The sequence below is a fragment of the Lepisosteus oculatus genome, chromosome 25 (genome assembly GCF_040954835.1).
Source record: "Lepisosteus oculatus isolate fLepOcu1 chromosome 25, fLepOcu1.hap2, whole genome shotgun sequence".
NCBI lineage: Eukaryota > Metazoa > Chordata > Actinopteri > Semionotiformes > Lepisosteidae > Lepisosteus > Lepisosteus oculatus.
Window position 1 is genome coordinate 7,917,309 of NC_090720.1, and position 26,697 is coordinate 7,944,005.

The window sequence follows — 26,697 nt, forward strand, 5'->3', positions numbered from 1 at the left end:
CTGTACAAGCGATTTATGAAAGATTTGTCTCAAAAAGTGTAGAGTAGATCAAATAACAGCTGTAAAGTGTTTAAAATATGTATACAGACCAAATTAAATTAAGCCTGAAATTGTAGCATATTACAGCCATGCACATCTTGTTGGTATTGTTGAAATGTATCTTGTCATGTTAATCAATTCCTTTCTCTCTCACAAGGTGGCACTAACGCATTGCTCTTCTGATTTCCAAGCTGTGCTTGGCAGGCAAGGCTGATTTGTAGGAAAGCATGAGCCTCTTAATTTTATTCCCTTCAGGTCTGAAATATAGTATTGATTAGTCCAGCATTGTGTAGTATTGTTGTGAAACAGCTGTGTGCTCATTAAATATTTTAATAACAGCAAATATACATAAATAATTTCTAACATGTTTTGTAAATGGAGAACAGTGATTAGGCCATTCCTACTATTCCATAAATTAGGTAAATATTTGACATAATAATTATTTTATCTTAAACGTTTTGAGGTACTTTTGAATTAGCTCTACAAGTTTAAGGAGAATCCTAGTTTCTAGTCCATCTGACTACATGCTGATCTTTTTTCTGTGCACCTGAGTTTCTGCTTTGCAAAATACAAAGCAGCTGCATAGTACTGGTGTGCAAATGAAGTGAATGAAACCAGTCAAAAGTATTCTGTACAGCTGAATACATGTTTCCATGTTTTAACAAAAAAGCGAGGGTCACTCAGCAAGTAATGTAAATTATTTTTTAAATAATTAAAGGAAATGGATGCAACTTGTGGTGCTGTAAGATTAAACTTCCCCACTTCTTGTTGCTGAGTGTTCCTTCAGAGTCCTTCAAAATTGTTAGTTATCATATTTTAAAACCTTTCTGAGTGACCCTCGTGTTACTAATCTACATCAGCGATTCGTAATTCATTCTTGAGAGCAGAGGAACCTATAGATCCTAATCCACAAAAGCTTAACTGAATTTATTAGTCTCCTATTAATTCCTTAAGCATTTTTCCAGGTGCAAAGTCCCAAATCACGATATTTTTTTGGTAAAGAGGGAGATTTTTCGTTGCGAGGTCGTGTCGCAATAATATTCTTCCATATCCTCCCACCAGGTGTCACTTGCGAAGCCTGTTTATGAGCAGGTCCTCCAGACCTTGGACAATCTCACCTTCACTGAGGACCATCGAGCGACACCCAGCCAGCCCCCCACCCCTCCGCCCCCCACGCCTTCCTGCTCCAAACCGCTTCGCTTTCCTGACCCCCAGGGGGGGCTCTTCGCACGAGACCCCCCCTCCACAGGCCTGTCCTATTCCTCCCTGTCCACCCCCACGCCTCTCCGACCTCTCTCCCCTCCCAGGCAGCCCCCCTCCTTCACACAGATCAGGGCCACCTTCCGGGTGGCACAACTCCAAGTGCAGCTGAGCGCCGACCTCAGTCGGGGATCCCAGGGGCTAGTCAGCCTCTGCTTTCAGGACTTGGAAGGAGAGTTTACTAAAGATCACCCCCAGTCCTTGGCGGTGCAGCTGACCTTACGCTCTCTGCTGATGGAAGACCTTTTGGAACCCAACCCCGATTCCAAATACAAACATCTCATGGTATCCCGGGGAGCCCCAAAACCCTCTACCTTCAGTCCCAAGGAGTACCTCTCGCAGTCTTGCCCATCACCTTCCAATGCTCAGTTCCCAGACATGCCGCGCTCCCTTCCAGCCCAGATGGAAGAGGCCCAGAATGTGTTCCAGTTCTACCAGAGGCACCCAAGCACCCCAGCCGCTGGGACAAGAAAGAATAAGGAGACTCGGGCTTGTCCGAGCACCCCACCACCCTCCCCCTCCCGCAACACTCCTTCCCCTCATCCTGAGCCTCCCTTTGATGACTCGCTGGTCCACATTAACATCCTTCTGGTGGACAGGCACCATCCAGAGTTCCAGAGCCGCTATGGGAGCATTGGTCGCAGTGTGGACGTGGACTTCAACTGCTTGGACGTCCTCATCACCCTGCAGACCTGGGTGGTCATCCTGGATTTCTTTGGTATCGGCTCCACCGCCAACAACCACGCCCTGAAAGTGCCAGCTTTTTCCCCCCAGCCCATGCCTGGGCATCCTCTGTTCTGCCCCTACTCTACAGCTCCCTGCGACGAAGTATCCGCTGATGATGAGGAGGAAGTGGAGAAGAAGGTCAACACCAAGGTGGATCTAAAGGTAATGAACTGAATCTAACATAAAAGATGAGAATTTGGTCACACATTAAGAAATATTGCTTACCTCCGGGTTTCTTGTTTAGGTCCACGCGCTCTCTCTTGTCCTGAATAAGAAGACCAATGAGCTTGCCAAGGCCAGTGTCTCCAAACTGTCTGCCCACCTGGAAATGATTGGTACATAATTTAATTTATTTCTGTTCATTACAGTTGATTACAGTTGATTTTGTTCTGAAACACTCAAGGAAACAAGATCTTTTTACTTTCGTTGTTTTTATTTGCAGTAATATTCTGCCTGAAGAGAACTTTGTAGTTTGCTTATGGAGACTTCAAATACCAAATATGGTGTAGTCTTGACATTCATGAGGTTTCAGTGCAGAAAACCTTCCTGAATATCCAAATTTGCACATCAACAAGTCCTCTCCTATACCGTTGCATAATGTACTAAAGTATACGATATATGCGTATAAGACATAACTCACCCTTATGTGATTATTAAAGCACTAATATGTTTGTTTTGAGTTCATTTCAATAACTTTGATCGAGTAAAGGAAATAATAGTAATCAAAAACTTATAGTAATCAGCTGAAATAAAAATGAATCCTTTCTCTACATCCAGCCTGCACTTTTTCACTCTGCCTCCATGATTACACACTGCACTGTAATGAAACGGGCAATAAAACTGTCAGAGAGCCTGTAAAGTTGTCTCCAGCCTGTCATTCCCCATAACACTGACGCAATCGGGAGTGTTTGTTGAAAGATAAAAACGAGACCATGCTGAGCTGCGAATGCTGGGGTAGTGGGTACTTGGGCAGGGCTCATAACTGAGGGGGCAGGGGCAGGGAGATGCTCACTCACTAGCTGGGTTCGTCTCTCAATCCTAGTCTGTTGTGCCACTAATTCAAAAGAAGTAGGATAAGATCACTTTATTGGCCATATACAACTTCCTGTATTAGGAATTTGTCTTTTCGCATACCCCAACTTGCTCTACATGAGGCACACAGACAGGGAGAGAAGCTTGGGGTCAGAGCGCAGGGTCAGCCATTTATACGGCGCCCCTGGAGCAGTTGGGGTTAAGGGCCTTGCTCAGGGGCCCAACGGAGTAGGATTCCTCTGCCGGCCGCGGGATACGCAGATCCTTAGCCAACCTTCAGCTCAGTTTCATCCTGCTCTCCTCTTCATCCATTCAAGACCCCATCGGCTTATTTGAATTGCAAATAAGTAAATTTGAGAATGTTAAATTTGCAGATGTCAAGGCCCTACTGTATATACAAAACTCACATACGGCACATATGTAGCTTTCAGTTGCATTATCAAAGAACAGCGAGTTACTCCTGCCAGTTACTCTTGTTTTGCCTTAGGACAGATGTCACATGGCACAAGTTAAGCTTAAACTGATATCCTATTTTATGTCTCTGTTGTCCTCCATGCCCCAGGCCTGAGGACACCTTGTGGTAGCAGCCCTATTTTGTATGTTGCAGATGGAGACCTGGTGCTGCAGGGGAGTCTGGGAAGCCTGTCTCTGAGTGACTTGACTCCTCATGGGGATTTGTACAGGGAGCGCTTCACTACGCGAGGGGGCGAGGCACTTGTCTTTGACATCTACAAGTAATTCTCTCGGACTTGCATTTAATAATGGTTTGCAGTTAAGAACGAACACAGTCATGGTGCTCCTAATATCTGACTGTTCTTTTCAACTTTGGGTGTGAGTTGTTTTACAATATGAGTTGGATATTAGTTCCCACAACACAGGGGAATATTTGCGTATAAGTTTATTAACAATCTTTGAATATGGGGAAGTGACACTGCCCTTTTTTATCCCAGTCTTTCCATAATTTTTCCTCTGTTTTAACTGATTTGTACCATATGGTGCAGAAGCACTATTCTTTCTCTCTTAAGCAATTCGGAAGGCTGGGATTCTTGACTTTGAAAGAACATTAAATCCAACTGGGGCTCAACAATTAAAAAATGCAGAGTTAGTTCAAGTTTTTTTTTTCCAAGAAGCTTCTGTGTGCAAAAGTGTTAATATTTTGGAGAAAATCACAAAAATACAATTAGCAGCCATCCTCATGAATGTTTACGGCTGGAATTTGCATGTGTTGATGTGTTGATTGAAGAGCAGACTGTGTTTATTCCGTGTCGGGTGCAGATGAGGAACAAACATGAGCAGATGTTATCAAGGGGGGGGGAAGCTTAGTTAAATAAGAGGCCTTTTCAACAGAGAACCAAGGATCTCCTGGGCTGGCTGATGGGTTTGCACTGGTGGATACTGAGAAAATGCTACTCTTTGTTTCATAGGTATGGAGATCCCGACCCCTATCTGCAGCGAGAGTGTGATATGAAAGTGTGCTTGCAGATGGCATCAGTGCAGTACGTCCACACCCAGCGCTTCCAGGCTGAGGTGGTGGCTTTCATCCAACACTTCACTCAGCTGCAAGATGTCCTTGGCAGGCAGAGAGCAGCAGTGGAAGGCCAGGCTGTACGTACCCACACCACAGGATTCTATTTAGAATCAAATGCGTTTTGCAAAGACCAGTTCCTACATGGAAAAAGCTCAGTTCTGGGTCAGCATAGTGAAAGGATTTTTTTTTAAAAGAAAATATATTTAAGCTCTTCTCCAGCACGGGTACGCCCAATGCAGATTTGATTATGCACGGAAAAAGCAATAGGAAAAAATATCCATTGAATGGGGAAAATCTGGCTACGTGCAGTTATGTGCACTAATGTACATTAATGTTTATTAATTTGCCATATGAACAGTATTTGTTTTATGCTTTTATTATACAATATTGTTATTACATTTTAATTTCCTTTACTGTTCAGTATAGGTAGTGCCAAAAATCGTATGTGTATATATAGGTATTGATGGATGACTTTACATGGCTTCATTTCTGTATCCCTATTAATTACATCAGGTCACATTTCTCCAACACAGATTTGACTTACAATACACTTTGGAGGAACATAAGCCCTGTGTTGGACAAGGGTCAAGTGTATTTACAATCTCCAGTTATGAGCCATGTCCCTCTTTAACAGTACTATTGTGTCTGCAAGAGAGGAGGCTTTAATGGTCATTGTGTCGCTTGGACTTGAGAGAGCGATGACTGACTAATCCCAACCCACTCTCTACTGCACGTAGCCAGTTGTATCACTCAGAAGTCGGAGAAAACTGGGATGAGCTCTGGCTTGGCGAGTTGTTATGGTTCCGATATAAATTTACCTTTACCGATAGCCTAGCTCAAGCTCCAGATGGTGCTGCCTGGATCAGAGGTGCAACCAATATTCCAAATGTGTGCTTTTGCCAATTGAATCACTTGGGATGTTGTTTTTTCCACCTTGTCACTTCTCTTCTGCTCTTTCTAAGACTGTTGGTCTCATACATAGGCAAACAGCATAAACTGAGCTCAGAGCCATGTCAAACACTTCTTTCACATGAGCTTAGCTTGTTGCTGTTGCATATTTCTTTTCCCATGATGAAAGTGGACATAGGGCTTAATATTTCACAGGCTTATTATTTAGATGGATGGGATTAATCCCCAGTCACTGCATGAAACGGTGATTTATAGTCATTCAGTTCCAGCTTTATATGGGGTCTATAAACCTCAAGTAATGTGGAAGATTTAGAGTGAGGAATTAGCTTGTTGATATAAGTCCTTCCTCCCTTTAGTAACATGTGAATGAGACAGTTATCCATGAAGACAGATAAATCTTACCAGGAGCTCTGAGTGAAATATTACTAACAGGCCAAAGTCTGGAGTAACCATTTATATGTATACCCCAAAATCTTCTTCTGACAGTACTAAAGACCTGGCTTTAAGCAGTTCAGCATTGTCCCCTATTAAACATACATCAGTTCACCCTCCTACAGACACACAACAAAAGGGTTAACCCTTTAAAAAGCAGCTTGTCTCATTAAAATTTTATTTTTTAATTTGATTATTTGCAACTTAGTAGCTTTGTATTTTCAAGTATGAAAGAGAAGATGTAAAGACGTGATGTACATTAAGGAAACAGTTTTTTTCCATAATAATATGCTGTAGTTTTAATATCTGTGCAAGACCTAAAGCTTTCTATGGTACATTTCCTGTGAGTCAGCTATAAGGTGCTTACCACAAGATTTACTGTAGCATATGTTCTGCCTGCATAAGATCTTGCAACTTAGGAATGCACAGCAAAATGTTTCCTAATTCCTTGTTATCATAATGTCTGTTTATTTTTTACACTTTTACTGATATGATTTGTATACTGTCCCTTAAAACCAAATTCCGATGACACAGAGCCTCTTGCTTAATAGTTTTGAATTTGTGCATTATGGTCTTTCCGGAAGGTAATCTGTATATATTATTTTCAACAAAAGCTTTAATTATTCCCTTCTAGCCTTGGTTTGGCTTTTAAGAGTTTCAGATGTGATTGAAACTAAATCGCAGCTGGAATGTTCAGTCCTCACTTAGTTGATGCAGTTCTGAAACATGAGAAGATTAGGCAGGCTTATGTCCTGAATGCAATCCAGGCTGATCTGTGAAATGGGTCACTCTCCCGGCCTTTGACAAGGCTTTTTAATATCTGTGCTCCAGATTTTAAAGTGCTTTGACCTGAAAAAAAACATTATGCTATCTGTAAAACAAAAAACAGTCTTATAAATGATTAAGCAGATGCGTGACCATGAGAATCATCAGACATCAAGTCATGGTTGTAATGGTCATGGTCAAGTCAAGAGCAAAATGAGATAAGAAAACTAGATTTTACCAAATATAAAGCTGTTTACCAGTTTGTCCTGGATATTTTGAATTGCGTATTTCTTTTTTTGAGGAAGGAAAGTGGCAGTGTTTTGTAGCGTTGGTCCAAATAGGATTTTTATTATAATGGCACAGTGATGCATTGAATGTCATGAAAATACCATATTCTTGTGTATTTCTTCATAACTGCAGTTGTGTAGGCCTTCTCTGGCTTGTACTAGCATACTTGATTGGCATGGCCAGGAAAACATCTATTGCATGCTTATAACACAGAGGAAAGCATCAGATCACAGATAACTGGTTTGATTCCGGAGAAGCTTATTGCGCTGTGAAGCCCACTGCTTTTTAAAGGAATCTCATCAAGTCAGTTTGCACAAGTTTTCAACACCGGGGTTTGGAGATTTGTCTTTGATTTTTCGTTTCAAAGCCGATGGTAGTTCCCTTCTGCCTTTCTTTTTCCCGAAAAAAAGAAACCCCCTTTCTCCCCGTCTGTCCCCGTGCCAGGTGCGCGAGCGGCCACAGCGTGCCAGCCGGGTGCTGCTGGACATTCAGGCAGGCGCCCCCGTGCTCCTGATCCCCGAGAGCGCCCGCTCGCCCCGGCTCATCGTGGCCAACCTGGGCCAGCTGCGGGTGCGCAACCGCTTCCTGCGGGCCGGCTCCCGGGGCACCTTCTCCCTACGAGACAAGGTAGAGAAACTGACCATGGTCCATGCCTTTTTCCCCTCTCTGGTGAGTCCTGCCTTCCTGCTTCCTGCTCGGCGGCTTGTCCGCACCTCCGTCGCCTGGCGTGCTGTGCCTCTGCATCTTCCTCTTGGATTAGCAAACTTCTGGCCTCACTCACAAGTTCTCCGTGAAAGCTCATATCTGTGTTTAATCCCCTCCGGATCGCCAGGTTGGGTGTTCCTGCTGAGGCAGCAGAGAAATGTGTTTTGTTGAAATTAGAACAGCAAGGAGAGAACATTAAGGACAGATGGTTCCTTCCTGTGTAGAGAATAATAGTAAGAGTTTTTTTTTTCCAAATTCTTATTTTAGTTCAGATGCTTTGACCTCATTTTTATTAAAACATTTCTGTATTGGAACACAGGTAAAACATCCTTTGTCATTCAAAGATCTCTATAAATCATGCATATCTGGAGCCATGTCAAAACTGATTGGTCCAGAATGCTTTTTGTTTTTAGGTTACATTTTGATTGTGGCTACTTTTTTATTTTTTCATTTATTTTCCTTATATATTTTACTTCCATTCTTGTATCAGTTGGTGCCAGGTATCATGTTATTCTCCCCTCTCAAAAGTAAATTCGTTTTTTTCAAATTCATATATGAACCATGTACGGAATGACAATAAGTGATCCCTTGTTATGTTTTTTTTTTTCATTTCTAACCGTGACAACACCATTTTTGTTGAAGAATTTGATTTTGCATGCAAATTCCTACAAGGATCCTGTCCATTTCAAGGTACCAGGGCATGGGTTTTGTGTGTAATATTTGACATTTGTGGTGTCACCTTAGATTTCTGAATGAAAGGCATTGTATCGTGGTCACCTTCCTTCAGGAGAGTGGGTTTCTTCTTGCTTTCCATGTGAAATACACTCAGTTAGTATAGCCTATGGCTGCTGTTGTCCCAACTTCTGCAACAGTGAACTCCTTGGTAAAGGACTGCTAGATGTACATCATGAAAAACCCCACCGACATATGCAATAGGATGTGTAGAACAGTAAATTATAAACACTGCATTTCACCTCTTCCATTAAGTGTTCTGTGTACTGTTTTCTTTCATAAGTCATTTTCGGTCCTATTCTTACTATTCCAATAGGTATAAGTCATTGATTGCAAATATATTTTTCAAATTTACTCCATACAGAAACTCCAAGGCCTATTAGTAAAGCTTGTACATGCTTATAACGTTGATGTACTTCTGTAGCTCATTTTATCTTAGTCTTATGCCAGAGGTTATTACATTTTTCTTTTTGCTGGGATTGTTGTCAAGGACAGTAATCATCAGATTCATAAGGAAGACCTTGCAGAACACACATTTTAGCCAAATGCAGCAGGCAAGAATTGAAATCGCTGGGAAACACGAAACATATTCCCTTCAATACTGTGAGACAGTATGATTCTTGCTAATGATTTGTTGAGAGTATTTACTTCCTTGTGACAAAAGCTGCACATATCGTAAAAAGACAGAAACAAGTTTCTTCTTCTACGTTAATCTTAGTATGAGGTCTGTTGTTAGCATAGAGAAAACAAATGGTTTCAAAACAGTTGAAAATTATTTCATCACTTACATTTTAAATGCCTTGACATTTTTGCTTGTTTATTATTACCAAAATTCATCACAGGGTTTGTCAGGCTTTTTCAAGAATCCCAGATGGTATAGGTTTTATTTTAATAAGCTGCTTTATTTTCAGCTAAGAATTATTGATTACCTAGCCATACAGCATAATTCAGTATTGATTTAAATGCAAAATAGCTACTGAAGTTCTGCATGGTGTGTATTTGTTTTGATTTTGCATTTCTGGAATGGTTTTGTCATTTAACAGCAGAACTGATCTGTAAAACGACAGGGTTAAAATGTAATGTTCTGCTTTCATTGAGTCTTCTGATACAGTACTTCACCAGATTTAGGCGAGGATGTACAGTACATCAACATAATTTCTCTAACTACATATAAACTTTGCTGTGCAGAGGCACAGCATGGTATTGGGTATGATAAATATAATTTTGGAAGGTTGATGTGTTCTCATCTGGTGTTCTTTGGGGGGTGACACTAATGAACTATGCATAGGATAACTGCAGTGTTTCCTGATACTTCATTTTATTTTCAATTACTTTTTTATTTAGTTATTTATTATTGACCAAGATGTCACCCAGATTCCTCTATTAATTAAAATAAGTATTTTATATAACTTATTATAAGAGTATTTAATAACCGAGCACTCTTCAGCTCATCATTGTTAAGGCTTTTTTTGGTTGAATAAAGGGTTAAAGTACAAATTTCAACAGTCTTCCTAAACTCATAGCTAACTAAGTCTACACAAAAACAAGCATCTTATAACCTGGTAAATGATATTGGCTGCTGAATTGCGTTGGTGCTCTCGTGGAGGGCGTGCTATGGTGAGTTAGGAGTGTCTGTCTGTGGCGCAGGATCGAGACAAGAACCCTGAGAAGACGGGTAGTGAGGAGGCCCCAGCCGGCAAGGCTGGGGGGCCACGCAGCTGCAGTAGTGTGGGCTCCAGCTTCTCACTGGGCCTGGGGCGAATGCCTGAGGTTGAAGTTCCAGAGAGTCCGGGTGAGTTCTGCGCATGTTCCTTTTTTGTGTTTGCTACTAATACCATAATGACAGCGAGTACTAATACAAAATGCTTAGTTCTCTGACTACTGTTCTTAGTAGAGAGTTGGTCAGTCCTGTTTTAGTGACTTACAGTTCAGGGTGCAAATGTTTTCTATTCATGTCTTGTAATATTAAGTCAGGAATGTAAAATCTTGCCTTAGGAGCTTGTTTAGATCATGCTTTCATTCAAAAAGGTTTTCTTCCATAAATAAGTGACGTGAAGAAGTTATAAACTGGTTCGTGACTTTTGATTGACCTGATGATTCAACAATGCCTAGTAAATTCTGCTGTACTGTGGTCTTCCAGGATCAGGACTGGTCACTGCTTATCTGCACGTGTTGGCCAAAATATTGGGAGTCTTTGCAAGCAGCAGAAACAGTTTGAGTTGGATATAGCATGTAAATCATAAGATTCTGAAATGTTTGCCCAGTCTCATTCCATTGTTCAGTCATGGTCATAGTCATTTAATTAAGGTTAAATGACGGTATGTGGAAAACAATTTCCCGTAGACTTGAGAGGCTTGAGATCTGGAGGTGTTTTGGTGTCGGAATGTGTCCGATAGGCTTAATGCCAGCCATCCATTGCCTGCCTCTACGAATCAGTTCATTTGACTGGGAAGTATGTTGACCAGTGAGTGTGTGATTATAACAGCTGTAAACTAAAAAACTTGTTTGCTCCCTTTTAATAGAAGATTCATCTAAATCTTATACTCTCTTGTGAATGAACAATTCTCCCTGGTTTCCTCATGTTTGTTCTCAGATGACTATGTCTGCCTATTGGACTGTATTGCGTTGGACCTGCAAGAGATGGACATCTTTGCAGCAGAGCGTCTGTCTCGAGAGGTGTGGGAGAGCAAGGAGCATCCCGACACTGACCTGCTCTTCCCTTCCTACGCTGTGCGCCGCACCGGGGGCAACCTGCTGAAGGACCGCTGCCAGCTGAAGCTGCAAGTGGAGAGAAACCTGGACAAGTGAGTGGCCAGCCCCCTCAGCTCTAGAACTCCTGCCCTCTCCCGCAGAGCCAGGTGTCCCCCGACATCTATGCACACCATTTCATCTAAGGGTGCAAATAGATGTCAGAACGGGCCAGATGGCCTCCTCTTTGGCCTAAACAACTTCTGCTCTCTTCTTTGCCGTGTGGCAGGGAGCTAAGCCATGCTGTGCCAGACATGTCCATCCACGGCAGTCTGTCCTCTGTCCACTGCTCCCTTGACCTGGAGAGATACCGGCTTATCCGTGGACTGCTGGAGAACAACCTCGGAGAGCCTGTGGAGGAGTTCCTCAGACCCTACAACCTGCAGGACCCTAGCACCTATGTAAGAAAGCTGTTCAAGCCTCCATGTACAAATGTGCTGCCTCTCGAAGAAACAAGGTGCATCTCAGAAGTAGAGATCTATAGACATGACTGTACACAGTTAGAGGGAATAGGTGTCAAAGTGTTAAAAGGTGATGTTTTCTCATGTTCCCCAGCAGCTGGACATAGTACGTTTGTTGTCTATCTGGACTGCATAGATCATGTACTGTGAAGTGTGGCTGTGATGGTCAGTTGAACCTGGGGCCTAACTGTGTACACTATGTACTGTAGACGCACACAAGTTATAGCACAAGGAGAAGCAGCTCGTTATACATACTAGGAGACTTTAATACCTCTTAGTTCCCTTACATCTGTCTTCCAGGTGTGACCCTCTAGCCATACCAGAACCCACCCATACAGGGTACAACAAAGAGTTAGCCTCTTCATAATCACCACATGACCCCAGGCCACTGTTCTTCGTTGTGGTAGTAAAACAGAAATTTAATTTTAGAGGGTTTAAATTTGATTTAAAGGGTTTGATTTAAACTAATTAAGTGTTTAACAGAAAGGAAGCCTACCCTTGCAGATTAGCTGTAACAAGATATTAGCCTATTAACCTCTTTCTTACTTCTTATTGCAGACAAAGACATCCTTGTTAGATATTTTTCTATTTTGTAAGTGGTGGCCACAAAGAGGTCATAAGATGTCAACCACAAGAGTCTTGATATAAAAGCTACTATTGATTTACCAAGCTTTTCAGCATGCCTAATAAAATTGCTAGGACTTCACGTCTTATCCTTCCCAGTATTTAATTATGTGATCTCGCTGTATCACTTGATTAGAATCTGAGATGTCCAAGCTCAGTATTGGTAGGAAGCTTTAAAATGAGGATTTTGTGCATTTAAGTGCTGTAACAAAATAGAAAGAACTAGTACCTTAGAGAATCAGGTGTATTTTTTATTTTGGATTTAATTAAATATACATTTGTCTATGCTGTACATAACAAAGATCTTTAAGCTCTTCATAAACACAGAGGCCTTCTGATATAATACACTAACTTTCCAAATCTTTAGAGAATACCCTTAATAGCAGGCCAACACACCTCCAGCTGTGGCTCGAGCTACAACGTTTTGTATCTGTAAGGAGATAAGGAGCCACACTGGTTTTCTCAAAAGATATCAAATCTGTTCATGTGGTTTAGCATTAGTGTCTTGTGCTGCAAGTTGGTGGATGCTTTTAATTTGTCACCAACTGCCCAAAAACCCTTGGGGCTCTCTGAATTGACACATTAGCTAGGCATGCTGATGTCTTACAAGAGCCTCATTATTCATCAGGCAGGCCCCTCGTGAAATATTCTCTGTTAGTCTTCTTTCCCAGAAGGTGTCAAAAGCAAGTACCGTCATGCAGACTGATATTGAAAGAAAGCAACAATTCATGTTGTAAAACAGTGTGTTTAAATCTAAATATAAATCAGAATAGTAATAACTAAAAACTAAAATATTTGATTAATTCAATCTATTCCCTGCTCAGATTCTCTCTCTCTCTATGTCTGCCTTTCTTCCCTCCCTTCTGTCTTCCAGACGGTGCTTAGCGGAGAAGTGTTTACGGGGTTGTCACTTCTAGTTGACATGATGAACGTCAGTCTGGAGTTGCTTGATACATCTGATAGTGCTGGCAACACCCGCCCACTCGCCAGGTACTTTGTTCTTCATTTTTATTATTAGACAACAGAACTGTGCTTCTTTTTTCCCCATTGGGTTCAAGTTTTAAAGTGTGTACAGTAATTCTTGATATCTTATGAGCTCAATAATGTCCAGATCCCACATTAAATATTTTTAAATTTGTAGGGTACTTGGTGAAAATCAGGTTTAGTTGTAAAATGTTTTTAAAATCCATATGACATTATCATTTGTTCGGTATTTGCTCCGTCAAGCAAAAAAAACACCTTTCTGTTAGGAATCATATGCTGGAAGTAAATTATTATTTAAGATCAGTGACAAAAAATAATTATTTTCTTAAGACCAGTGTTGAAGAGTCTTCTGAAAATCTGTTCCTCTTGCCTTGAATAGAAACAGTAGTGTAAGTTGAGACAAGTCTAACATGATATAAAGATGTCAAAATTAATACTGGGAGAAAGAGATATTTTGGCTGTTGTGTAACTTTTTTATAAGTTTTATACAAAGGCAGTCTTCTGATTGGCATGTTCTGCAGGTTTGACTTCATGAAATCCAAGCTGCTCTTTGAAAGCTTCTCCAACGGGACCAAGTCTGTGAACTTGGTGTCTCACTCTCTCCTGGCGTACGACACACGCTGCAGAGGGCACGGCACCAGCACAGCTCAGAAACAAAACGTTTTTGAATGCATCCTCCAGCCCTCCAAAGCTGGCACCAACCGAGCCTCCCTTCAGATGGAACTGCACTTCAGGTGCTCTAGCCACTTTGATCAGATTATTTGAGCAACATTAAAGTTTTCAACGCATGCTCTCAATATTTCAAGAATACTTAAGACCATGAGCAGCATCTCTTATGCATAACATATGTGGAAGACTATGTAAAACAGAAGGCTCTCAATATAATATGATTTAGGAAAATTAAAAAGAATAATTGCATTGCTTTGGTACAGTATTTTGAATTCAGTGATCAGTTTAAACCTTTAAAGTAGTGTCTGAAAATATTTTGTTAAAGATACTGGAAAATTAACAGTCCATTATAAATAAATACAAAGAAATGTTTGTTTTAGATCAATATGATTTGGTATTAAAAATGGCCAATAAAATGAACAGCAGTCATTTTAAATATGTTATGATATCTATTTGGAACATTACATTCTTTTAGATTTTAATCACAGGTTGCTGTTTTCTTTGTTTGGTTATATTATTTTTCCATTGAAGCAATGGATTTTTAGTATTTTTATTAATTTTATGATATTGTTTTATTAAAAAGGAGGCTTTGCAAACTTTCTCTCCAGGTCTACCCGAGACTCCTCCTGTTTCACGGTGGTCCTCAACAACCTGCGCGTCTTCCTCATCTTTGACTGGTTGAAGCTGGTCAGGGACTTCCTGCGCACCCCTGGGGAGAAAGGTGCCGCCCCCCCCCGCCAGCGCTGCCCCAGCGGCAGCAGTGACCCCGGAGGAGCAGGTGCCGTCATGCCCAAGACGGTGAAGACTGGGGTGGTGACCAAGCGCTCCACCGTGCCCGTCACTCAGGAGCATTACTTTGAGGTCAAGATCAATGTGACAGGTAGGGTAAGAGCCCTGGAACACAGCTCAGTCCATTGCATTACAATTCAGACCTCACCTTCCCTGTACAGGCAGAGGTAAAGAAATGAATTGGGTGACAATGAATTCTGATTAAATTGTGCCATAAATTACAGATCCTGACATAAAGAGGACTGCATGGACCTGCATGTTTTTGTTTTTTTGTTCATGTGCAACTACAACTACAGCTGAATTCTTGTGTTTGGAATCTGAGATTTTGTAGTGCTTTGGTATTTAAAAGATAAATTGGTTAGGTCACTACAGGTTCACATTGCTAATATTGAGATAACTTTTAATCTTTGTTAGTGCTGAGAATCACCTCAGTCTTTCCTGTAAAATATCCAGCTATATAAATGGGTGAAAACGTTTGTTGTTTTTGACAGAAGCATCAGACAAATTAAATGATTAATGACTAAATGAATTAGTAAGTAGTATGTTTTTTTAGCAAGGATGGTTTAACCTCAGTCTAATAACCAAAGCACATTGTTTTAATTTGTAAATATCAGAAGAACTCCAAATGGAAATTGTTTTTCAGATCCTATCCAATATTTTGGATATTGTGCAACTTAAGAATATTTATGTTTCAGGGACGGAGTTTGTGGTAGTGGAGGACTCCTCTTGCCTAGACACCAATGCCATTATCCTGAAAGGCACAACTGTCCTGACTTATAAGCCCCGGCTATCTGATCGCCCCTTCTCTGGCAGCCTGGCAGGTATTGAGGTAAGTTGGTTTGACAGTAGAAAGTGCCTAATGAATAAACTAATCAATTCATTAACTAATTACTGATGAGGTGTTCTGTCAAGATTCTTAATGCTCCTACAGTGATTCTGACCATGAAAAGTTAAATACCTTTGTTAGGAACTTGCGTTTGGATTTTTGCATCAAGAATCAATAGTAAAGATAAATGACTTGTTGTTGTACAAATTTCAAACATTTTCTCCGTCATAATAAATACTAGACTTATACTAAACATGATATTTCATGTTAACAATATTCCTGCTATGCTTATGTGATTAGGAGTTATCACAGGAAAATAGCAATAATAAATCATCGAAAAATAGTTTGGCAGTTATTGGGAGAGGTTCAGGAGGTATATGCTATGGCGTGGTTTTAACACAGGGACAGTACCGTTCCTCATCAAAACAGGCCCTTTGTATGATAATATCTACTTCAGCGGATCTCTGCATGGCCCTGTCCCTCCCCCGTGCAGGTGTTCTCATGTCGGCTGGGCAGCGAGCAGGAGACGGCGCTGTCGATCATAGACCCTGTCAACGTGCAGGTGGAGCTGTCTGGAAGCCCCACCTATCAGAGCAGCTCGGGGCTCCTGGATGCTTTCAACATGGACGACTTCCCTCCACTGCTCGAGGTCAGAGGGTTATCTAGGCTTGTGGGTCATGCCAAGCCTCTCGGCTTTTAATGTTTTGCGGTCTTCATCTTTCTTTCTCTCTCTTTCCTCGGTGATGCATAGTTAATTTTTTAAATGTTCCTTCTGCTGAGTGTTGCCAATAAAAACAAAAGAATCTAAATGATATAAAAGGGGGAAACGTAAAGAAAATATGAAAAATATTGATAAAATCAGGTCTGTTTTTCTGCATGCTTTTGTTTTATCTGTAGTGGATTCAAGGTGGGATTTAAGAATGCAGAAGAACTTACTGCTTCATTGGAAGAAAATCAGAAACAATGTTCCCAGCATTGCATTACCCCTTTAACACTGCTACGTTGTATTAATCTTTTTGTTACTTAGTTTCTTTATTTGTTTCAGCAGTTGTCATTATGATTCTTCTGCAATGTTAAAGAAAAACATTAAAAAATGTTTTTTGAGCAATACTAAATGAAGACAAATATTGAAAACATTTAAGCAATATATACTTTTATAATCCTAACGTAGTTACTGAGTATGCCATATTTTTCACTCATTTCATGTAACTACTTGATTTCCCAAAGATCCAGTTCCCAGCCCTTGATATCCGACTCTCCTATAATGACGTCCAGCTGTTTCTGGCCATTGCCAAATCTATCCCCACCTCCGGCTCGTCAGATTCCAATGATCCGGCCCTCACCTCCAAGACGGAGACAACCAAGGCCAGCCCGGGCCCAGCCACAAGCCAGAAGGACCTCTTCAGACACAAGACAGAGGCTTTAATTGGTATGTTTGCCGTCAGACAAAACAGCGTACGGCACAACCAAGGTAAATTTACAGCATATACGTGTTATATTGCATACAAAGCTTTATTATTCTCATTTGCTAAATTTTCATTTTGTCATTCATAATGTATGCTGCAAAACTGTTGTATAGAAAGCATGACTGTGATGATATTCGCAGTAGCCAGAAAGCAGCTGCCGAGGTTTCATAAGGTGAACTATGCAGCATAATTTTTGAAAGCGTTACTGAGTGCTTGGTTAAGAGCCCTGCTTTTCTTTTTACAGAGGGCCAGCTGGCACGTTTACAGGATCTGGGCTTCAGAAGAGAAGATTGTAGGCGTGCACTCATCCAGAGTAAAGGTGAGGCCAACCTTTCTTGAAAAGACAAAGTGGGAAAGAAACTGTAGAACCAATAATTTAGTTGAGGATGTAACCCTTCAGCACATAGATTACTGTATTGTACAAAGAAATATGGTGTGATAATGCGATTCTGTTATTAGATCTTTTGTCTGGTTTAGCTTTTTTTCTCATTTTAAATGTATTTGAAAATGGGAGTGCTTGTTTTATTTTCAGCAGTATCATTCAGTATTCATTCTTGAGCCACAATACTCTTTAGTTATCTGTGATGTATTTGTATTTCTGAACTTATTTAAGACTGTTGCATGTATCAGAATCGGTCATTAAGATGTATAGAAAGAACAAAAGCTATACAGGTGCGGTTCGTATGAATCATATGCTCTAAAAAGAATCTGATGGATTTAATACAATGTGTTTTCCCATTTCAGTCAGACACAAGTTGATAATTAATGTCATAGCAACAATTATGAAAAATAGTATAATTTAATGAAGTAAAACTGAACAAAATGGAAAAGAAATCCAACTGCTATAACAAAATGGTGGAACAAAAAAAACACTAAAAATGATCGGGTGGCACAGTCTCGGATGCGGTGGATAGTCTGATTTGACTCTGCTCTGATTGGTTCCCATGTACAGGCCAGCTGGACCAGGCCGCCACATGGCTCTTGGAGAATGCAGAGGTGGTGACATCACGGCAGGGAGGCAGGGCTGACTGCGACTCTTCCAGCCCCGTCGCGCCACCCCTCTCTGGGCTGGAGGTGAAGGCGGAGAGCGTGTGCATCTGCTTCATCGACGACTGTCTGGACTGCGACGTTCCGCTGGCCGAACTCACCTTCTCACGTGAGTGTGTGCTCTACGGTCTGTGCCTCAGTGCCTTTCGTGTCAACGAAGGACTGATCAGCACTGCGCGCATTGTCGCGTCCAACTGTTTGTTGTGCAAGACATGACTGTTGTGTGACTGACTGTTTTATTCAGTCTGTAACTCGTTAGCAAGGCACCTTGGTGAAAATAAGCTCTGAAAGAATTTCATAGCTTGTTTCCAGAAACTATGGAAGAGAAGTAAGCGTATTGTAGTAGAGAAATCACCTTAATTAAATAATTTCCCACACCATTACTTCTTACTAATATCTTCAGAATTGTTTTGAGTAAATAGTTACCTAAGAACTTGTGAACAGATATAACAGACGAGATATACAGAAAGTTTGCTGGGCTTTGTTGTGGTGTGGATAAGAGTACAATAGGATCTGTAGCTTACAGGATTTTGGTTTATGTAAGTGGAGAATTTCTGTATCTGATTGGTTACAGCTGTGCTTTGCCATTCGTGTTACTCTTCTCTTCCCTCCAGGGCTGTATGTGTTGCAGCGTATCGGATCCAATCCTGAAGGTAGCGCCAGTTTCACAGTGTCTGGAGATTACTACAACCGTGAGCTCTCTGGTGAGACCTGTGTTGCCTCTAATTCTGCCTAATATCCACAGACCAGTGCTGCCCACTACCTGAACCTCATACCCTTCACAAAGCAGCTCAGTACTCTTACCATTAAGCATCACAGATCTGGTACATATATATCTGTAGTTCAGACCAGTAATCTTACCTCTTACCTGCCTAAGTGAACCTTTATTACACTGACGTTGAGCATTTCAGATTACCTTTGCATCCTGATTAATGATGTTAATAAACAATTACTGTGAAAATCATAGTAAAGAAATCTTACAACAATACAGCTATGATTATTAAATGAAGAAGTGTCGTTCCTATTGAAATAACTGCTAGATTTGGAAGGGGGCAAAACATTTACATGTTAAATGATCATGCTTTTAAACTAGCCTTTTCAGAATCCCAGTGCTTTACAGCTCTGTTGTAAATGAGATTTTGTTTCTCAGATGCTTTCCTGAACTTTTATAGCTCCTTGGTCTTCAGTCTGCAGTACATGTCTCACATCTATACTAATCTTTGCTTTTCAGGCTGGGAACCATTCATTGAACCTTGGCCTTGCTTTCTTACCTGGCAACAACAGGCTGCAGGACGCTTGCATCCACCCCGTCTGAAACTGGGAATCAGAGCCAAACCGCGACTGGACATCAACATCACCTCAGTCTTGTTAGGTATCAGGTATTCTTATCAGATCTCAGAAGTTAAACAAGGCTGTTCAGTACAGGAAGGGGGACATCTACAGATAATCATATTGCTGCAGTGGATCAGTAGGTAGCATTATTCCTTTTAGATCAGAATTTACAAACCGATGTAGCTATGTGGTGACAGGGGACACTATACTGTACAGAGGTGCTGTCCTTGCAATGGTTTGTAAATGCAGTAAGCCAAGGCACTGACTACTTGGTCATTAAAAGGTCTTGTCTGGTGTACTGGCTGAATTGAACTTTGTTTTTGCACTATCCAGCATCTCCTCTTTAGTTCCACTGGTGAAGCAATTTCTCATTTCCCAAACTTATCTGCTGTACAGTGGATCTGCTGGTCTAGAATGTCAGCTGTGTGTCACCCAGGGAGAAACTGGGTCCCCACTTATATATAAAGTGATTTGGAATGAAAGGTGCTATTTAAATGCAGGGAATTATTATTTTATTAATCAAAACATTTCAGTGACTTTCTGAAATTCAAAAGTTACATTTAAGCCTACCTTTTTCTAAAAGAAAATTATTTTAGATTAGTTTGAGGTTGTGGTGTTTTTAAACTGAAACATTAATGAGCTAGTATTTTGTACATTGGTAGTAGAGTACACTGTGAAGGACCTTTACCAGTAGTAAATAATGTATTAGTTGAATTGATCTATTTAAAAATTTACTAGAAGACTTGCACTTTATAAATTTAATATGACTACCCGGGAAGACTGTATTTCCAATGAAAAATTGATGCAAAGGCAGTTGTAAAATGCTAATGCTTTTCATGAATATCAAAAATATCAAGCAAGCTGTTGAGAACCTAACCTTCTTTTTCTTAAACTAATTCATGGGGTGCGTTCAGTTCTTTTCTGAAACAGAGAGCATTCAATTAAGATGTTTTGCTTTTAGACGCTGAAACTGAGTGTTTTGTGCAGATCTGACCATAAGCTTCACACACGTCTGTTTTATACCTCAAGCAGTGTGAAATGATACAAAGTTATTAAGTGAACATGGCATCCATGTTTTTGTTCTGCTCTTTTTTTTAAATGTTTGCATTTGGTTTCTTAGCTCTGCGGAATCATTTTTTATCTCTTTTGCTTGTTTGATAGACCAACTGCCCTTTATAGTAAAGAGAATATTTCAGATTTAAAAAGTTTCCCAGATTGTCTGCAGGGAGTCAAAATTAGCAACTTTCTTCTAAAATCTGGAAATGGAGTTTTTATCCCTTAAAAAAACCTAAACCTACTAAAGCCATTAATAGAGTAATGAATGATTATGCAGATTACTTTTCTTCATTTGTATTATTTTCTTCCCAATGTCTTTTGTTGTTTTGCCCTCAGAGCAATACAGGACCACTAAGACTTCCTGGCTGGCTGATTACTGTAAAGAGGAAGAGAAGGGGCAGTCGGCCCAGAACTCTGCGGCCTTGTCCTGGATGGGCTCATCAGTGGACCCCCCTTCCTTCAGACAGAGTGAGTCCAAGGGATTGGAGATTGGAGGAACGTTCTTGGTCTCCAAACAGTGTATTGATGGGAGCAATGCAGTTCTCAGGTTCCATTAAAATGGTTTTTCAGCGGTAGCATTTACAATTACTGGGACAGTGCAAATGGTTGGTAGACCAAACCATCGCAGATAAATTCGATAATGGCAGTTGAACAGCTTCCAGTTGTCAGATTCTTTGTTATGTACTACATGGTAGGTTTTATTTTCTTTATGTGGGCAAGGTGGACATATCCTGAAAAGAATTGTGAAAGAAGTTGTGAATGAAATTCAACATTTGTAAACAATACCATCAGACCATTATGAATGAAGTCAATTTATGTTTGTTCTTAATGCTTAAAATTTCAATTTTAGTGCATGTCTTAACAGTGAAGTGAGAATCATTAGTCTACTGCTATACTGTACTCATATACTTATATTATACTCTTGGGCTGCGTTTAATATGCAGAGCATAAGGCAAATATTTGAGCCTTTTCAGCAGTCTTGGGACAATTTCAGGCAATTGTGAAGAAATGGTGGCGAAAAGAAAAGATTTTGGAAAAATTGTCCTGAAAAGGAGGTGTATATCCCACTACATTAGCACGAAGGCATAATTAAAAAAGGTTGTATGGGTCAAGGTAACTTAAAATAACATCATGGGCCAGTTGAAGATATACAAGTCTTATTGTGTATATTCTTTTAGAAATATGGAAGCCAATGGCGTAGTCCTGCGTCTTATCTGACACGCCTATCAAGGCAACTCTTAAGTCTGATGGTTTGAGCTGTTAAGTACCTTCAGCCCATATGCCATCAACTAGAAACTGTTTCATAATGCTCTACGCATTGAACACACCCATGGTAATTCATTTACTCATATAGCAGTGCAGGGGTAAGAAAATTACCAGGTATAAATGGGTGTGGTGGGAAGGATCAATGTGTTAAAAACCCACAAATTGATTTTTTTTTTCTGCTGACCATACGATGGATCCCTGAATTGAGTTTAAGAAAACATTTGATGCTCTAAATACAACCGTGCATTGCTGAATTTATCTGCTTTCTTTGTTAGTGGTAGTTTCTGGTAGAAACAATAATAAAACATTTGAATGATTAATCCTGCTCTAAAAACTAAAACCTCTTTCCTGCTTTTGTCCCTTTAGCCTCTAACGCTTGAACTCATGCACTACCCTGCAGGTCTCCCTCTGTGCTGACTCTGTCTTTCTCTGCTATCAGGTCTTCCACTTGTCTACCTTAGAACTAGGAGCACAGCCAGCTTGACTAACCTTGAGCAGCAGATTCATGCCAGAGGTACAGTACTGAGGACTGGCTGAGAGTCCCTTGCTCTTTAGGCATACTGTACATCCTCCCTCCCCCCCAAGCTGAAAATGGTACTGAAATTCCTCAGCTGGTACAAAAAAGGAAAACATTTTCTTTAAGTCTTTAAACCAATTCATACAGGTCAGAAAATCACCACATTAATGGGTGGTTTTAGAATTATGTACTGTGGTAAAAATTTCATCCTGTGCTAACTCTTTGCAACCCATATCATTTTTCTTAGAGGTCTCCTTTCCAAAGATGATGTAACAGTGCTACAACTCACATAACATCTGAGGTTTTCCACTCAGACCCACTTCTGAGAAACGGCAGGAAGTACCGCCCTTACTGATGTACAAATTACTGATTTGAATATTGTTTAAATATATCTTGCAACAGTCTATGGCGGTACACATCAGACTAGGGAAAATTTGTATTTGTCATTAGGATAGTGGCGCCCTTTAGAAAGGAACACAGGATGAAATTGAATGGCACTTTCATTCTCCTCTATATTGTGTTCAAGAAATGGTATTTCACTAAATTCAGTTTAATAGTTTCTTTTAATCTTTTTCTAGCATTTGGGTTATGGGATTTTTTTTAACAGTTTCTTAACAGTTTTTGTATGCTCTGAAGTCCTTACTTTTTAATATATGTTAGAGCAGTTCTTCACCTCATCACCAAGTACAGTTATTTATGTTGTTTGTCACATTCAAGGAGAATCCAGGTTGGTTTATGTATTCCAGCATGTGGACATTTTCTGCAGTAGAAACATAATGAGGTGTGTTATAACAGTTGTGCATTCTTAATACGTGACTAAAAAATGTGTATATATATATATTTTAAATTAGCTAAGGTTAGTTTGAAATACAATTTATGAATGTTTATTGAGGGACTTTGCCTCATACTTAGCAACACTTAATTTTAAATATCTGAGCATGAGTTGGTTAGGTGTGAGTCCTGAAGGATTGTGGGTTAGAGCTGAACAACTGTAGGTCAGAACTGAAGTTTTCTTCCTGATCAGAGTTCTAGTCTTTGTAGTACAGCTTTTATTGAAAACAGATGTGATACCTTGGGCTAGAAACTTAATTTTGTATATATGAATCATGATTCAAAAAAATTGGTACACAACACAGTGTTTTCCTGTTCTTTGATTGTGCTTTTAATCTAGGAATTCGTTGGAGCTGGCTTGGCATTATGTCATTAACCTCGGATTCTGTTTCATAACAAAGTTGGAGAATTAGATCATGTTGGGTTTTCAGATTCTTTTGACATTTTTTCTGTTGTATTTTATTTCATTTACATTCTGAATTGGAAGGAGGGTATACCAAAGTTTGTTAATGTGAAAGAAATTTGTATTTTGATGTTGATGTGATTCTATGTAGTACTCCCTGCTGTTCGTTTGTAGAGCACACCGTGTTGATGTGTCCCTTGTGTCTTGATTGGATTTTCAGCGGATGTGAAAATGTCAAAGAGGAGGCAGCCATTCGTACCCTATGCTCTGCGGAACAACACTGGCTGCACCATGTGGTTCGCCACCCTCACAACTACCCCTACGAGGTGAGCCAGCATCGCATCACGACGATGTCCTTCCTTAATCCTGATCAATGCAGTGCTCTTATTTCTCGTGTTCACCTCCAGGGTGGCGCTGTCTCACAGCGGGAGTATGGATTCCATCTCTGATGCACATGGGACAGGGTTGGATGACACCCATAATGTGAGCCAGTGGCGCGAGGTCCTGCCAGGAGAGGAGATTCCTTTTGTGTTTCAGGCCAGAGAAAAACTGAGACACAGGTGTGTGTGTGGGCAGGGGCTGAACAATCGACGTGTTATTGGCATTGGGACGACAGCAGTAGGGTCAGGCTATGGGTGGGAGACTGTGGACAAAACTGACTGTATTTGTCCTTCTGCTCTTTCCTCCAGACACACCCATGAGCTGAAGTTGCACCAGCTGCTGGTTCGGGTCGGGGGATGGGAGCAGGTGAAGCCGGTGTCTGTGGACAAAGTTGGGGTGTTTTTCCGATATGCTGCTCCTGATCGCAACAATCCCTCCAATACGGTGAGTGTGTTGGAGTTGGATTTGAAGACATGTTCTTAGTTTACTCACTGCAGTTCCATATTTTAGATTTTTACCTGATTTCTACAATTCACAAATATGCTTGCTTGATTGAGCATCCGTACAATATCAGTTTGAAAGTCCCAGTTCTGTATACTTTAGTTTAACTAGAGAACAGCTCTCTCTATTTTGATTTAACCTTGATACCTGTAGTTTGTACTGAATGCTTATTTTACTTAAAAGTTTAACTTTTATCCATTTAATTCTAAACTGGTCATTAATGGTTCCTAAATGGTGGCAAATTTCAATCTGCTTGTTGGAAATTTCCTTTTAAAATACTATGGCATCTGTTTCAGGTCTTACTGATTTAATAACACCTCAATTGTGCTGCGTGCCGACTCTTGTTCTTCTGCTTAATGTGAATTATGGTTAATCTTAAGCAATTTGAGTGACATGCAATTGTCAGTTGTAAGACTCTTGAATCGCTGCTGGTATTGAAAATCCAGTAACCCAGCAATTATATATCACTTAGAATTAATTTGACAGCTCCCAGCGTGCAGATGACATTGTTAGCAGACTGTGATGTATGGAGTCATTTGTGTCTTGGTTTTCAAAGCACCCAGCAGATTGACTGCTGCATGGAGCAGTCTTTCTATCCTGTTCAGTTCTCCTTATTGTAGGGCTGTCCTTTCTCTTCCAGGTTGGGAGCCCTGTCAGTCGAACCAATATCATTCACCCCCATGTCTACGTAAGTCCATTGTCCATCATTTACATTGCATCAGAGTGTTTCTTGAAGCCTTAGAAGAGCTATTATTCTGTATGAGTTCTGTAAATTTACACAAATGTCAGAATGAAATTAATATGATAGTTTTTCAGGTAAAGATTTACTGAAACAAATTCTGTGCTTTTACCTAAAATAGATTTAGCCAGATGTGTGTTTTATAGTATGTTAGTGCCCTGGTGCCACCTTCATTAGTAGAGTGCATATGGATATTAATATATGTGGTCCTTGTCTAGTTCTCAGCTCTGCCCCCAGTGAGAGTGGTCTTCTCCATCACTATGGAAGGCAGCGCTCGCAAGGTGATCACTGTGCGCTCTGCACTGATGGTTAAGAACCGACTGGAGGTTCCTATGGAGGTCCGTCTGGATAGTCCATCAGCGCCAGATAGTGAGTTTTTGTATTAGGCTGAAATGGGAGCACTTCAAGAATATGGATACTTCAAAATCGTAACAAATTCCAAGATATAGGAATAACATCTAAGCATCTCGTACAGTACATTTCATTGTAGTCCAAATTACGAACACGTGTATAGCCTTTTATCAAGAGAACTGTCCAAATGATATGGGTTGAGTAATATATATAATCATGACAGAGCCTGTGGTGCTTCCGCCCATCCTGCCTGGTGACTCCCTGGCTGTGCCTCTGCATCTGACCTCCTGGAGGCTGCAGGCCCGTCCCAAAGGCCTGGGGTTCTTCTTCTGCAAGGTGCCCATCCACTGGACCAGCGTGGAGCGGCCCGGTGAAGTCAGCAGCACCAAGAGGGAATGCCACTCTGTTGACTTTGAGGAGCACCTCAAGCGTAGTTTCAGGTAAAGGCGCAGATCCTGGCTGGACAGGGAGCTGCAGGCGTTGAACGCACACTGATGAACTGACGGATTGCCCTTGTTAGTAGGGGGGCAGAATTGTTCTGGGCAAGTTTGTACAAGAGAATGTTCTTCCCTCTTAGACACACTGTTGATCTGTTTGCCCTAAATGTGAAGAATTTTCTCTTTCTAATGGCATTCTCAAATGTGTGTATTCTCCAGTTTTACTTGTTCAGTTTAATTTAACAACATGGTAACTTTCAGCTCTTTTTTTGTAGTTTGAAGAGCTCTTTTCCCACCATTCTTTTTCAGGATGCCTTTAAATAAACTGGTCTCACTTTCGTTCCGCTCCAGTGGGAGAATGTCTTCAAGAGTCCCTTGAAGACAAAAGCGTTCCAGGTTTTAATTTTTTACGCCCACTTTCATCTGACGATTTTTCCTTCCTTCTCAGGTTCTGTGTCGTAATAAAGAAAGACAACTACCCTGACCAGCAACCTGCCAAGACAGCGTCAGGTGGCTCCAAGCAGATCTATCGTCAGCCAGGCCACACAATCTACCTGCTCCCCACTTTAGTGCTGGTAAACCTGCTGCCCTGTGATCTCATCTACTACATTAAGGGCACGCCCATCAAGGGCTCCATGAAACCTGGCAAGGAAGCTGTCCTGCATGCTGCCGACACCTCTCAGAACATTGAACTGGGTGAGGGCACTGTCTTCCTTTGGGCAATCCACAGAGCGCTCTCTAGCTTGTAACCCCATGAAAGTTCTTAAATTATTCCAGTTGTATACAGTAATTTGAGCATACTGTACAAGTTAGAAATTGGGTGGTAAACTGTACAATGAGCAATAATGCTATA

The 26,697-nt window shown here is 40.8% G+C and overlaps 1 protein-coding gene across 3 annotated transcripts in view; it reads left to right on the plus strand.

Moving 5' to 3' along the window:
- vps13d (vacuolar protein sorting 13 homolog D) overlaps positions 1–26,697 on the plus strand; it is an 84,981-nt gene that overhangs the window by 19,651 nt on the left and 38,633 nt on the right. Inside the window, exons 21-47 of one of the 3 annotated variants that reach the window (XM_069184033.1) lie at positions 1,102–2,187; positions 2,270–2,360; positions 3,665–3,791; positions 4,482–4,662; positions 7,424–7,648; positions 10,064–10,208; positions 11,010–11,220; positions 11,394–11,565; positions 13,124–13,239; positions 13,755–13,967; positions 14,511–14,782; positions 15,387–15,520; positions 16,011–16,166; positions 16,745–16,946; positions 17,228–17,302; positions 17,936–18,139; positions 18,645–18,734; positions 19,262–19,402; positions 20,755–20,886; positions 22,124–22,198; positions 23,656–23,761; positions 23,843–23,995; positions 24,125–24,260; positions 24,958–25,005; positions 25,275–25,425; positions 25,631–25,847; positions 26,293–26,540. In XM_069184033.1, the coding sequence (XP_069040134.1) occupies positions 1,102–2,187; positions 2,270–2,360; positions 3,665–3,791; positions 4,482–4,662; positions 7,424–7,648; positions 10,064–10,208; positions 11,010–11,220; positions 11,394–11,565; positions 13,124–13,239; positions 13,755–13,967; positions 14,511–14,782; positions 15,387–15,520; positions 16,011–16,166; positions 16,745–16,946; positions 17,228–17,302; positions 17,936–18,139; positions 18,645–18,734; positions 19,262–19,402; positions 20,755–20,886; positions 22,124–22,198; positions 23,656–23,761; positions 23,843–23,995; positions 24,125–24,260; positions 24,958–25,005; positions 25,275–25,425; positions 25,631–25,847; positions 26,293–26,540 (5,107 nt within the window). The remainder of the gene's footprint in view (positions 1–1,101; positions 2,188–2,269; positions 2,361–3,664; positions 3,792–4,481; positions 4,663–7,423; positions 7,649–10,063; positions 10,209–11,009; positions 11,221–11,393; positions 11,566–13,123; positions 13,240–13,754; positions 13,968–14,510; positions 14,783–15,386; positions 15,521–16,010; positions 16,167–16,744; positions 16,947–17,227; positions 17,303–17,935; positions 18,140–18,644; positions 18,735–19,261; positions 19,403–20,754; positions 20,887–22,123; positions 22,199–23,655; positions 23,762–23,842; positions 23,996–24,124; positions 24,261–24,957; positions 25,006–25,274; positions 25,426–25,630; positions 25,848–26,292; positions 26,541–26,697) is intronic. The other 2 variants (XM_015337087.2, XM_069184034.1) reach the window with 2 other exon arrangements.